Consider the following 13,732-nt stretch of genomic DNA (forward strand, 5'->3'; position numbering starts at 1 on the left):
TCTCTCTCTTTTTTCTTTAAAAAAAAAAAAATCTTAGAATCAGAACTGTTTCTGTCTCTTTTCTCTTCTTCTCTGTCTTGTGTCAACTTGGGTACTGGGTTTTGGAAAATGGGTGAGCGTATTTTCGATCAAAATGTGTTTATCGACATGAATACGTATATATGTTATGCACACGTCGACCCATAACGTGAAATTACGTGTCTGAGATTCCCGACTTTTTGTTCTGTCTTTTGTAGTGAGATTTATCGAAGAGAACAATAAAATGGCGGGGAAAGTGGGAGCTGTGACAGACAAGAAGGTCAACTGCGGAGGCGGAGGAGGAGGAGGAGGACTGATCAGTTCTTGGGTTGATTCCATGCGATCTTCTTCTCCCACGCATCTCAAATCCTTTGGAAGGCAGAGTTCTTGGATGGTACTATCTCTTTCTTCTTCTTTTTTTAATAAATATTTTTTTTTTTATTTTGTATTGAAAGAGGAGATGAAAATGGGAATTTGCAGACAGAACATCCATCAGCTTTGGAGATGTTCGAAGAGATAATCCACGCTTCTGAAGGAAAGCAAATCGTGATGTTTCTGGATTATGATGGAACCCTGTCTCCCATTGTCAATGATCCCGATCGGGCTTTCATGTCCAAAAAGGTCAATTTTTTTTGTGAGAAAAAAAAATTCTTACTGGTCTGTAATTAATTATTAATTAGTGTATAATCTGAAATTTTCCAGATGAGAAGAACGGTGAGAAATCTTGCGAAATGCTTTTTTACTGCCATAGTGAGCGGCAGGTGCAGAGAAAAGGTGAGATTTTTTTTACCATTTTGTGATGATCATCACGGTGGGGTTGATTACGAATAATAATCATGGTATATTTAATTAATATTATTAATCGTTATAATTTTGCAGGTTTATAATTTCGTGAAATTGACCGAGTTGTATTACGCCGGAAGTCACGGCATGGACATCAAGGGGCCCGAGAACGGATCCCTTCTCTGCCAGCCGGCGACGGAGTTCCTGCCAATGATCGACGAGGTTAACATTCCCTCTGATATGCCCATTTTTCATGAATTGATAACGACGTGGATATTTGTATTTTATTTTATATAAATTAAGCGCTACTTTCGACTGAAATTTTATACGTTCGGCTTTTGTCCCCTTTTTATTTCAGGTTTACAAGAAATTGGTGGAGAAAACGAAAACAACTCCCGGATCCAAGGTTGAGAACAACAAATTTTGTGTCTCGGTGCATTTCCGATGCGTCGACGAAAATGTACGATTATCCATTCATTAATAATTCAATTTCATTACGAATTTCTTGCAGAAAACATGGTTCGAAAATATAATTTCTTAAGAAATATATATAAACCACTTAGTATGCATTTACAGATGTGGAGTGAGTTGGCTCATCAAGTTCGATCGGTCTTGAAGGACTACCCTAAGCTTCGGCTTACTCAAGGAAGAAAGGTGGATATATATATATATATATATATAAATTAAAAGTTTAGTGTATATGTGTGTGTGCTTATATATATATATATATTAAGGTTGAGTTTTTATCTATTTTGGTTTAATTTTTATTATTGGGTTGCAAGCAGGTTTTCGAAATTCGTCCTATTATCAAATGGGACAAGGGCAAAGCACTGGAGTTCTTGTTGGAGTCACTTGGTAACCCTATCCGAATGCTTTATCAATGAAGGAGAATACAAATATGTTTGATATAGTTTACATTATTAATTGAATGTTGAATTGGATCATGTGCAGGATTTGCTAATTGCAAAGACGTTTTTCCTCTTTATATCGGGGATGATCGTACCGACGAAGATGCTTTTAAGGTATAATTTGTTATATATATATATATATATAACAATAAACTTATAGAACTTAATTTAATTAGATGATCAATTAATGTTGCAGAAATTGAGAGAAAGAGGGCAAGGCCTTGGGATTCTTGTCTCCAAATTTCCAAAGGAGACCAGTGCTACTTATTCCTTGCAAGATCCCAATGAAGTAATCTATCTCTCTCTCTCTCTCTCTCTCTCTCTCTCTCTATATATATATATATATATATATAAAAGTAGATGAATTCACCTTCTTTTATTGTTTTCTCTGAAACAGGTTATGGATTTTTTGCAACGTCTAGTGGAATGGAATAAATTGAGATCTGGGTCGTGAAGACAACACGAGATTCTTATTCGATTACTTATATATATAGATTCGAGCTGATTAGAGCGTATTATTGAAAAATGTAAAAAATAAATATATATTTATGTTAGTTTGTATGCATATGTAGATATTATAAATATAATTCTAAGAGCAAATATGTATCAACTTTTCATGCAACTGTTACCAAAGCTATAAATATCATGTGGGATCTGTTTTGTTTCTCCATACGGAACATATACATAAATATAATACGAATACGACTGCATGTACGCTCGAGAAAATTAGATTCGCTTCGACTCTTCTGTTTATATATTTTGTGCAATCATGAATGGATGCACTTTCGAGCCAAAGGAGGATTCCTTTTTTTTTTTTAAGAAAATAAAAGAAACGATGGAATATTCCGTGGTATGGCATCAGACAGATCCAACACATTATGGGAAATTATATTTTAAACTTAATTACTAAAATTTGAAGTTTCAGTACAATAACTGCTTAATAATAATTTACCAAATTATGTTTGATGGAATCTTTCTTGACATTATCTGTTTAGTCTTAGGAATCCCAAGAAAACAAAAGAGCATCAAAAGGGAATCTGTCTGACAGTACAACTATACACACGACATATACACTTGTGTATGTGCGTCTTTGTGTGTATACTTAGACACTTTATAGACAAGTTCAACCACTCTCTCTCTCTCTCTCTCTCTCTCTCTCTCTCTCTCTCGCATACACACACACACACACATATATATATATATATATATAAAACTGCCATTATACAAGATATATATATATATAGACATGCAATAATGATTTAATTAAAATCAAATCAATCATGCTCAATATACACTCCTTTGCCTTGTAATGATTTTTATGATTTATGATTTACGAATACTTAAACTGATTAGACCCACGGGGACGCAAAACGTAACTCTATTATGAGATCGAACTCTAACTGGGGGGAGAGGTTTTCGACCTCGGAACCTTAGAAATATATATTTGAGCATGATTTAGTGAACTTCCTAATTAAAAAAAATAAAATTATGGAATCTTTTGTGCATGCTTATGATAAACTCGTTTGTACGGACCACGTAAATGACAGCATGTGAGAAAGGCCAATCAACTCGTATAATTTTGTTATTATAGAAAACTGATAAAACCCTAATTAATCAAATATTATTAATTTAAAGGTATATATAGTGCTGACTGTCACGACATATCAATAGTTATCGGTCCGGATAAGTGCGAGAGCGAAGTTAACACCTCAGTAAATTCCATATATTTAGCTTAGCCTTGTGGGAACTCGACCCCATGTCAGCAATTCGATATTAATTAGTGACATAAAAATAAGAAGAGAAGGTGTCTTTTTCTTCTCTATTAAATAATCTCAAATATTTTTTCATCTAAAATATAGATTCTTCAAATAAGCAATTACGGAATAATTAATAATCTGATGGTCAATTATTTAATTAGATTTAGTGATTTTGTTACATTTATTACTTAAATTCAATGTTACTAGGAGGGAAGTTAAAGAGTCTCTAATATCGCGTTGAATGGGAATGAGGGTTTGAAATTTAAATGATCCATATAACAGAGAAAATATATTGCATTGGTTGAAATAAAATTTTATTTGCAGCAAAAAAGAATTATAAACAAATGGAAAATCTCTTCAATTTATATATATGTTGAAAGGACCAACTTTGATTGACCAGGAAGTCTTTAGGGTTGGTCTTAAGCCGCCGCACAGTCAAATTTCGTCCGGGAAACAAGTGTGTAAACCACGAGAAACAATTAATGAAATTAATTTGTTAATGACTGATTAGTTTATTGTTAGGGCACGTTATTAGTTGTCTACTTTCCAACGAACGGCAGATGTTAATGCACCCATTTCTCCGACATGCCACAAGGAGATCATTAAAAGATTTGGTGGGGGGTAATATTTATTATGTAATTACTCGTATGTATACATGAAAACGTGAACATATGCATGCTAGTGGAGTGGGTATTAAATTATGTTAAAAACATTTCCAAAAAGGCAAAGTATATGAATTGGTTATACACATATTCTAATAACCTATGTACGCAGGGCTATTATTCCTACGTCCTTGTAACACGGAAACTCTCAACCCCATTGGCCGTGAAAGTTCTGTCAAAATCTTGCCAATATATCATGCACTTCTGAACACGTGTCAAAAACACTAGATTTGATAACTCAATTGCTTTTCCGAAGACCATATACAATGAATCGGACTTCTGTTTGGTTTTATCACACACAAGAACGAACTATAGACTTGGAATTTTAATTCATGAATAACATAAATCTAATATTAGTAACCCTAACGTTGTGTATAACCTTTGTAAACGTCACATATAAAATGTATATGTAGTCCATATATATATATATATGTATGTATGTGTGTGTATACACAAAGATGCTTGTGTTTTACAATTTTCTTGTTGGAGCCTAATAAAACAAGAGTTGGTGCGACTATTTTCCTAGATTAGGGTTTTCAATTAAAGCAAATTATCCCCCTATTAATATACATTGCTTTATTGATTATATATGCTAGTTAACAGGAATCTGAACAGCAAAGTGGAAGAGTGAAGATTTGGAATCCACTCAAAAAGAAGAGAATACAAACAAAACATTGTAAAGGTGAACCCCTCTTTCGTTCTCCCATATATATATATATATAATTTCAGTCATCAATTATATCGGCCAACGAAACCATCTCGAACCTCGACGTAAAATAGTATCCTCGGTCTACGATTAATTGATTAATCGCCGTGAGATTCACTGTTTATGGATAATTTTAATTGGTCAATTCAGGAGATTTTGTAGTCAATTCCTCGAGAAAGAAAACGTTGGTTGCCGTCATTGTCGTTATACAACGATTAATAAACTCATCAAGTTGGCCGAAAATCTGCGCAATCTATTTTCAAATAACTATGAGTTTTAAATACAACGAGATTTATGTTATATATATAGTTTGCTTTTCTTATTTTATAAAAATATTATAGTTATGTATTAGAAGTTGTGGAGAGTTCAAATGTTATGTGGAGTTTATATATTATTTTCGAACATATACATGAAAAATTACATTCTGTATGAGATTAAAATTTTATAGCAAAAGCAGATTAGATTATTTACTTAAACTCGCTTCGATTATGAAAACAAGAGTTATCGCTAATAACAACAAACATTTTCGTATATAACTACATACAATTCCACGAAACAGTTCACATGGACCAAGATTCCCTCGGTGAGCTTGTCGTTCCATTATTTCAGCTTCATGGTGTTGCTCGAATGCTTTTGCAACACGTGTTCCTGACGTATTCTGACACGCAAGCACTTGCGTAAGTACAACTCGAATACAATGCATGTGTATGTATATATGTATAGATGTTTCAAGGTATGCGTGTATGCAATCATGCGTGGGTAGTGGCGTTTTTTTTTTGGGTGGGATGTTCCAAGGTCTTTGGTCACATGTGGATCCATGTGACTCAGATGCTCTCATTATTGGGAGCAAACGAGTGTCCATCTTTGCTCAAGAATCCACTCTGACACGTCCGAAAGACGAAAAGGAAAAAGAAAAAAAATATATTTAGAAAAAAGTTGGTAGAAATGTAAATGATTTTTAGTGGAGGGTGGGTTTTCGGATTATTAAGTATTTGTTTATATATATTTGAAAAAGAGAGGAAAGTTAATTAAATTATTAAAAAAACAAAAACAAAAAAGAAGATAGAATTTCTTCGTGCATGAGCTTTTATCGAGAGCCGCATAAGAGAGTACAAAAACCATTTAAAGAAAGGAAATAAGAGAGGCATGGGGTTCCAACTAGTGGAGGGTGGGTTTTCGGATTATTAAGTATTTGTTTATATATATTTGAAAAAGAGAGGAAAGTTAATTAAATTATTAAAAAAACAAAAACAAAAAAGAAGATAGAATTTCTTCGTGCATGAGCTTTTATCGAGAGCCGCATAAGAGAGTACAAAAACCATTTAAAGAAAGGAAATAAGAGAGGCATGGGGTTCCAACTAGGGCTGGGCACAAATACCCGAAAATCAGGTATCCGTCGGATACTCGTCTCACGGATACCCGATTTTAAGATACTCGTAATTTTCAAATCCGAATCCAAATCCTGATTTTTCAATACCCGTGAATCCGGATCCGAATCCGGATAATAGAATTTTTAAAATCAGATCCCCGCGGGTACCCGCCTATTATGATTATAAATAATTATATCTTATATTTATATAACATTTTTATAAAATACAATTATTTTAGATAAAATAATTTTATATTTTTTTAATATTAATTCAAAAAAATTAAATTTATTATTATTTGTCTCTTATTATCTCTTTTGTCTTGTATATTTTATCATAATTCATCAATTTTTATAAATATATCTTCATGTTTTGAAAATTTTATATATGAATATTGTTGTTTTACTTAAATAAATCCGGATCCGGATATCCGCGAGTACTCGACTATTATTCCGGATACCCGTACCCCGGATACTCGTAAATACCAAATCCCGGATACAAATCTTATAGTTAAATACCCGAACCTCCCGGATCCGAATCCAAATCTCTCGATTTTCCCGGGTATCCGACCCGTGCCCACCCCTAGTTCCAACCATGTGAAAAGTTGGTAGGTTCCTTTCTATACTTCCACGATTATAAATTGTTTCTATTATTCGTGCTTATTGTATTCTTTCAATTTCATCGTTTAAAAGTATTTATGTGAACTTAATTCCGATTCTTTAGAAGATATAGTTGAGTGGAAAATTTAGTTAACTTACGAATTATGAAAAAAAAAATGAATATTTTGTAAAAAGTTTAAATTTTTTCTGATAATTCTGCTTGGACACCACAAAATGGGCAATAATATTTTCGCATAGAATGCAAATAATTGAACCGCTTTTAAGAATTTCCACATTTACATGTCTCTTTTTGGTTATCCAAGGCTACTTGTTTCGCCTTGGTAATGAAATATCCTTCGTAATTATTGGATGCCACTTGGGGATGACCCTTTTCGTGGGAAAATGACTCTCTTCTTTAATTGAGTGTTAGATTCATTGGTGGGTTCTAAGCCTTTTGTGTATTAAAGTTACATGTACCATCATGATCATTTAAAGACATTGTATTGCGCCAAGATTATAATGTACTTTTGAAACGGGTATCAATGCATCATGTATGATATATGGTATGGTATGATGCGTCCTATATATGGCGGTCATGATTAACAATTGCAGTTGAATTTTACATTTGCTTTTTAGCAAAAATATCAAGCTGTTAATAATAATAATAATAATAATAATAATAATGATGATGATGATGATAATGGTTGGTTGTTACCGCTGTATAAGTGATATAAACACACACAATTTTAAATAAAATCTAAAGAAACAGAAGTTCGCTCGAGACAAAATGTAATCTTTAATATAAACGTTTGGAAATAAAAAATGTAAAAATTAAAATATAAAAGCTTTTGGACTTCAAGTTAATGCCTTATGTATGGGCCAAATAAATATCATGTTATAAGATATTGGGCTTTTATATCATTCTCTCTCTTGTAACCCGAAGAAATGCGCCTACCCCTTTTCCCTTTTTTTAGTGGAAAATGTAAATATATGAAACAGTATGTGTACGTATTTGTGATTTTATTATATATGATTTCCCCCTTTTTGTTTTTGGGGTTTCTTGAACTTCCAAAATGGTTTTTAAATTCAAATGGATTTAATAGGTCAGTTGAGGCAATTCGGCCTTGATTTTTTTTAGATTTTCTTAGACCAAAAAAACATGAATACAAACATGAACATGTAATACAAAGACAGAGGAACAAAACAACGTTACATCGCACACATTATACGACAACACACATCTAAAGACACGTAGAATCGATCCCATGCATGCATGTTTACGAACACATTTTCACTTCTTCTTGATGACGATGAATTCGCTCTCACAATTCTCCGACACAATCTGAACCTTCTTCGCATCTAAACCTTTCACCTTCACATAACACGTCACCGTCACTCCCTTGTTCCGTTTCAACGGTCCTACACCGTACTTCGCATCGAGATCAGCCGTCAGAACCAGTTTCACCGGTTGTTTCGATTCCGGAGGCAACGACGCGTTCTTGGATCCGTCGAGCTTCAGACGAACTTTGTCGGATCCGGACGCGGATTGCGACAACTTCGGGAACCTCCCACGTCCGAGATTCTTGTTCTTGTAAGAGATCGAAACGCCGGCGCTCTGCATGTAATCGACCCCCATGTTTGACGTGGGGTTCTCGGCTCTCAACGTGATATCAAACGACAGAATGCGAGATTTCTGGGTTTTGACAGCGAAGTTCTCGATGGTGAACAACGGAGGAACTGGTCGGAAGACGAAATTAACGACCAAAGCGATAACACCGGCGATGATCCCGAGAACGATCAAGACGAAGAGGAACCATGCAAGGCGTTTACAACATCCACCTTTCTTGGCTTTCTCCGGTTTCCTTCTCCGTTCGGCGATTTTGGCGTGTTCGGGGGGAGGGACCCAATAGACCTGGTCACGTGGGACTTGGACGACATAGGTCTCGACCTCGGGGATGGGTTCCGGCGGAGGAGGACGTGGCGGAGTGAGGGAGGGGGAGAAGTTGAGGGAATGCTTCCGCCAATGGGAGGGGGAGGGGGTGGCCGAGGCAGAGGGGAGGGCGGGGAGACTGGCGGAGGGGCGGTGGACGGCGGAGGAGGGAGGATCGTCGGGCTTGTCTTCGTCGGCGGCGGCATATGGCTGAGGAGGAAGCCGTGGCCCCTCCATCGGAAAAACGTTGAGTCGCCGGTGGTTTTGTTTTTGGTCTTAATTTGGAGGACGACTAGAGAGATGGAGGGGAGGTCGGGGAGACTGGCGGAGGGGCGGTGGACGGCGGAGGAGGGAGGATCGTCGGGCTTGTCTTCGTCGGCGGCGGCATATGGCTGAGGAGGAAGCCGTGGCCCCTCCATCGGAAAAACGTTGAGTCGCCGGTGGTTTTGTTTTGGGTCTTAATTTGGAGGACGACTAGAGAGATGGAGAGAGGGAGGAGGAAATGCGAAAATTAGGGTTTGCATGGCTTAACTTTGGTTGGTCTGGAGACAATTTTGCGTTTTGGAGTTCGCCAACTCACGTTCCTCATTTTTATCCGTCTTTTTCTCCTTTTTAATTTTTTTTTTAAATTTCAATAATTGTTGAAAACAGATCCGATAGCAAAATTTAATCTTTTGATAAACGCGATCCACCAATATATAACCACCCAAGTTAGTAAGCAATCAATGATATAGATGTTTTTTTTTGTCGTGATTATGTAACATGTTATCCTTTAAAAAACGCACACGTTGGATTTGGAAAGGGGTAATTTCGTAATAAACACATTCAAGGCCTCGCCCGTGCGATTGTGGGCTTCATAAAGGTCTTCGGCCCATATATAATTCCCACGCTGGATTTGGAAAGGGGTAATTTCGTAATAAACACATTCAAGGCCTCATCCATGCGGTTGTGGGCTTCATAAAGGGTCTTCGGCCCATATATAATTAGATATGGGCTTATTTCGTGTGGGTCATATTAGTATCACCAGAAATTTCTGTCGAACGATTCTCTGAAATTCTTGTTTGACTTCGTCTCTCGTTAGTTTTTCAGTCAAACCTATTATTAATTTATTATTATTATTATTATTATTATTATTATTATTATTATTATTATTATTATTATATCTCATTCCACGTGTACCGCGTGGCACCACTAACTAAAACAAGTACATACCAATGACACCGATACCGACACCTAACAGTTATGAGATTGATGTTTTTTTTTTTTGTGATTCAGTATGGTAATGAGGAAATAAGTTAGAAGAAAATACATATTTTAGGAGTAAAATAAGAAAAAAAATTATATGTCGATGGTACCATTTCCAGAATATGCTTACCATGTTTCTCGAAAGCACCCAGATTTCAACTAGAAAATGAACATTACATGTGAAATAGTATTCATGAAACAAGTAAGTTACAACAATTTTTCAAAAAAAAGGAAATTATAAAGCGGAATTTGCCTTATTTGTCAGATATGGATTAGTATTACAAGGGGTAGTTACGTAATCTTCTATTCCTGTCCCGGCCGATCCTATCCCCATAGAGTACACCGAGTAAACGACGTACGGTGACGAGAACTCTACACACCGTTGACACGTGTTCGCATCTTGACGGATATCCGTTCGAAACATTGCCACGTCACTGGAATACGCTGGTCATTGAAGCACATGATAACGACATCGCATGTTAAAACCCCGTAATACCCTTTACTCTCTATAATTTTGCACATTTATAAATGTGTATACATATGTCTGTCTCTCCAAGATCCGAGCAAAAGCTTACCGGAACAGATGGCTCGCCGCGACGTTCTCCTCCTCTCTCTCCTCATCGCCGTCACCTTCGCCGTCGCTTTCGCCGTAAGTTCCGGAAATCTCCTCCGTCTCCATTTTTTTTCCGATATCTACCACCGATTTTGACTTTTTTTTTTTATTCAATCGGATTTTCTGATGTCGCAGGATGATCCGGACTGTGTGTACACATTCTACATCCGAACAGGATCGATCTTCAAGGCAGGGACAGATTCGATCATCAGCGCGCGAATCTACGACAAGTACGGGGACTACATCGGAATCCGAGATCTGCAGGCGTGGGGAGGCCTGATGGGTGCGGATTACAACTACTACGAGAGGAGCAATCTCGATATTTTCAGCGGGAGAGCGCCGTGCCTGCCGAGCCCGGTCTGCGCCCTGAACCTGACCTCCGACGGCTCCGGCGACCACCATGGATGGTACGTCAACTACGTGGAGGTCTCGACCGCTGGGGTGCACGCCCAGTGCTCGCAGCAGAGCTTCGAGATCGAGCAATGGCTCGCGGTCGATGTGTCGCCGTACGAGCTCACCGCGGTCCGCAACAACTGCCCGGTGGCCAGCCGGGTCGGGTCAGATATCCGGAAGGCTCTCTCTTGGTCCGTGTGAGATGAAGATGATGATGATGGAGGAGAAGGAAGAGGTCTGTGTTTGTCGTTTTGTGATCGGAATAACGAGTGATTGATAAATAAAACGATTGGCTGTGCGTCGGTGAGGTTGAGTTGTGGTTAGTGTGTATCAATTTGCGATTAAGAGATGACCAATGGTTTGCATTCTAAGACTCGTTCTTCGTGGATTTTAATTTTTTGGACACTTTTAATACGTTAGAACTGATTTGAGAGTGGTCCGACATAAACCCAACTAACACCAAGTAGCTGTAAGAATATGAATGCCGAATATTAATTTGACGCTTTCACATATAAGGACACCCTCCTTTCAGACATGAGTCAGTAGTGGCTCTGTGGTTGTGGTCCACTGCGTATCTAAGTTTTTGTCACTTTTGTCCAAACAAAAAAGCTCAAACCATAAAAAATGTTTCGATTTACCGCATTAATAAACTAATTCAATTCGAACCATTGACTCGGTGAAACTCCAATCTTTTAAAAAAAAAAAAAAAGTTTGTTCCGAATTGATTTGGTCATTTTGGAACGGGGCTTACTTCGTTCACAATCTCTCGGGAAAGCTCATCAGCGGAATACTCGACGCCAAAGCATCTGACCACTTCCATCTTAGGGTTCAACAAGTACCTGCATTGTCCGTTCAGTTCACGCATGAGCCATTTTCATTTTTCAGACGTGCAAGCTTTGATCACGATCATCCCCTGAAGAGACTTACATGTTGTGAGAAGTGTCGACGAGATAATCGTCCCCATCCTCTTCCACCTTCTTGAAATAGACTCTGTATTCCTGAGCCATCTGCCTTATTGCACCTACAGCTCCAGTCAGTCCCATTATCCTTCCGTCAAACTCTGGCATAACATATTAACGAAAGAGACTTGTCAGAGAACTATCCCCATGAGCAAGGCAAGAGACAATGGAAGGTGGGCAAAGCGAGACAGACCTTTTAGGTATGCATCGAGATGAGAAGCAGTGTCGTGTTGAGGGTCTATGGTGACAAACACAGGGAGGATCTTCAGATTATGGTTGCACTCTGGTTATTCGGACATTGTAAGATTGGTTACTCAATGCGGGCTGATATCGATATGACTTAACTAAAAGAACATCAGAGATTTGGTTTCAGTTACCGAACCTAGTTTGTCTATTGCCTCAGCCATCATCTTTAATTGCACCGGGCCAACATCGGGAGAGAATGTGTACCCAAAGTAGAGTAGAACCCAGTTCCCAAGAAAGTCTCTCTCCGTTACAATCTTTTTTTCTGTACTGATCAAGGTGAAGGGTCCCCCGATAATCGGACCCTTAACTGTGGTATTAGAGACAGGGTTGCCCCCCTGACCTGTTAGAACAAGCAGACAATCAACGGAAAGAAGATCTCAATCATGTATGCTGCAGAAGCTATGCCAATCTAATAGCAGTATCCAGATACATCAAGATGAATGGCACGAGGTGCTAATGATGAAGAACTCATGGGGCATGGACTCATGCTGCACTTTATGACTGCATACGAGATACTACGGAATTAACCCAATTGAGATTCACCGGGCAGTATGAGCAAAGAAGAGATACACGAGAGATAAAAGGTTTCAGACTCCAGGTCCAACCCAAAACCCCGAAAAATACCTTTCGGAACAGCTCTCCTTTCATCGTTGTAATGGAGAAATGCAGCAAATCCAGCAAAACCGAGCACTACAGCAGGCTGGAAACGGAACAAGTCATCATACATTATAATCAGACCGGCAATCAACATGTTTGAAACACGATTCAGAAACAAGTGCACCAAAAGAGAAGAACTTTTTAAACAATACAGCGGCATAAGGAGCCCACGAGCGAGAAGCCTGAGTTTCCGTGGCCAACACAGGATTACGGTATGGTCTTCTATAGTTCTCTCTTGACGAATTCGTGCAATTGAACGCCTGAATTCGCTTAGACGGTCCACATCTACATGTTGCAGGGATATGAATACGGTGTTAAGTAGATTCAATAAGCCCGACCCGGTTCTGTTAAACCCTCAAAAACCAAAGGTTGAGCCCAAAAGGGATCATCGTTGATGGACAAACATTACCAATCGTAATCCCGTCAAAGTAACCGGTCAAAATAAACTCGACCTACTGCCAATGAAAATTGAGTTCTTAGTTTCAGATGAACACTTCCGAAAGAGGGAGCAAATTCGAAGTTTAAGAAACAATCTCTGTAGCGCAGATGGTATCTTCCCAAGTGAGACGGCTGCTAAAACACAGACGCTTTAATCCGAGAAGAAACTACAAACACATCAGGAGAGAAGGTGAGATTAGGGTTTTAGGATTGACTAACCTTCGCAGCAGATTGACCGCGTGCGCCGTGCCCTGTTTGGAGGAAAGGAAAACTCGGCGAGAAAATGTCATTGGTTTCTCGTGAAAGTAATCGCCTCATTGCCAAATCTTTTCCCGAGAATCTCTCGAACCCATCTCCGACTTCATTTTCCCAGAAGAAGCACAAATAAAAAACGAAAAACCCAAGACCCGAAATTCGTGCTTCGTCCTGCAATTGCGATTTTTATTTTCTT

The 13,732-nt window shown here is 38.1% G+C and overlaps 4 protein-coding genes across 5 annotated transcripts; 2 read left to right on the forward strand and 2 right to left on the reverse strand.

The window, feature by feature from the left end:
* Positions 1-2,377, forward strand: LOC104807703 (probable trehalose-phosphate phosphatase H). Its single transcript, XM_010533086.1, has 11 exons — positions 1-112; positions 237-412; positions 499-639; positions 721-792; positions 898-1,023; positions 1,160-1,261; positions 1,378-1,455; positions 1,587-1,656; positions 1,753-1,823; positions 1,906-1,998; positions 2,107-2,377. The coding sequence occupies exons 1-11, from the start codon at positions 109-111 to the stop codon at positions 2,161-2,163; spliced, it is 990 nt and encodes a 329-aa protein (XP_010531388.1). The 5' UTR covers positions 1-108; the 3' UTR covers positions 2,164-2,377.
* Positions 2,378-7,908: 5,531 nt separating this feature from the next.
* Positions 7,909-9,244, reverse strand: LOC104807704. Of its 2 annotated transcripts, XM_010533087.2 has the most exons (2): positions 9,037-9,244; positions 7,909-8,854 (listed from the first exon to the last, which is right to left on the reverse strand). In XM_010533087.2, the coding sequence occupies exons 1-2, from the start codon at positions 9,147-9,149 to the stop codon at positions 8,092-8,094; spliced, it is 876 nt and encodes a 291-aa protein (XP_010531389.1). In that variant the 5' UTR covers positions 9,150-9,244; the 3' UTR covers positions 7,909-8,091. The 2 variants fall into 2 exon arrangements, with proteins under 2 accessions (XP_010531389.1, XP_010531390.1); XM_010533088.1 differs by lacking the exon at positions 9,037-9,244 and having other exon boundaries at positions 7,909-8,995.
* A 1,264-nt stretch (positions 9,245-10,508) lies between these two features.
* LOC104807705 (PLAT domain-containing protein 1) lies at positions 10,509-11,354 on the forward strand. The gene is made up of 2 exons (XM_010533089.2): positions 10,509-10,624; positions 10,724-11,354. Exons 1-2 carry the CDS (start codon positions 10,559-10,561, stop codon positions 11,180-11,182), a joined length of 525 nt encoding a protein of 174 aa, XP_010531391.1. The 5' UTR covers positions 10,509-10,558; the 3' UTR covers positions 11,183-11,354.
* Positions 11,355-11,449: 95 nt separating this feature from the next.
* On the reverse strand, positions 11,450-13,732 carry LOC104807706 (protein SCO1 homolog 2, mitochondrial). The gene is made up of 7 exons (XM_010533090.2): positions 13,501-13,732; positions 12,996-13,128; positions 12,811-12,886; positions 12,323-12,526; positions 12,134-12,223; positions 11,909-12,041; positions 11,450-11,820 (listed from the first exon to the last, which is right to left on the reverse strand). Exons 1-7 carry the CDS (start codon positions 13,569-13,571, stop codon positions 11,712-11,714), a joined length of 816 nt encoding a protein of 271 aa, XP_010531392.1. The 5' UTR covers positions 13,572-13,732; the 3' UTR covers positions 11,450-11,711.

Source organism: Tarenaya hassleriana, unplaced genomic scaffold, assembly GCF_000463585.1.
Source record: "Tarenaya hassleriana unplaced genomic scaffold, ASM46358v1 Cleome13, whole genome shotgun sequence".
In the NCBI taxonomy this organism is placed as follows: domain Eukaryota; kingdom Viridiplantae; phylum Streptophyta; class Magnoliopsida; order Brassicales; family Cleomaceae; genus Tarenaya; species Tarenaya hassleriana.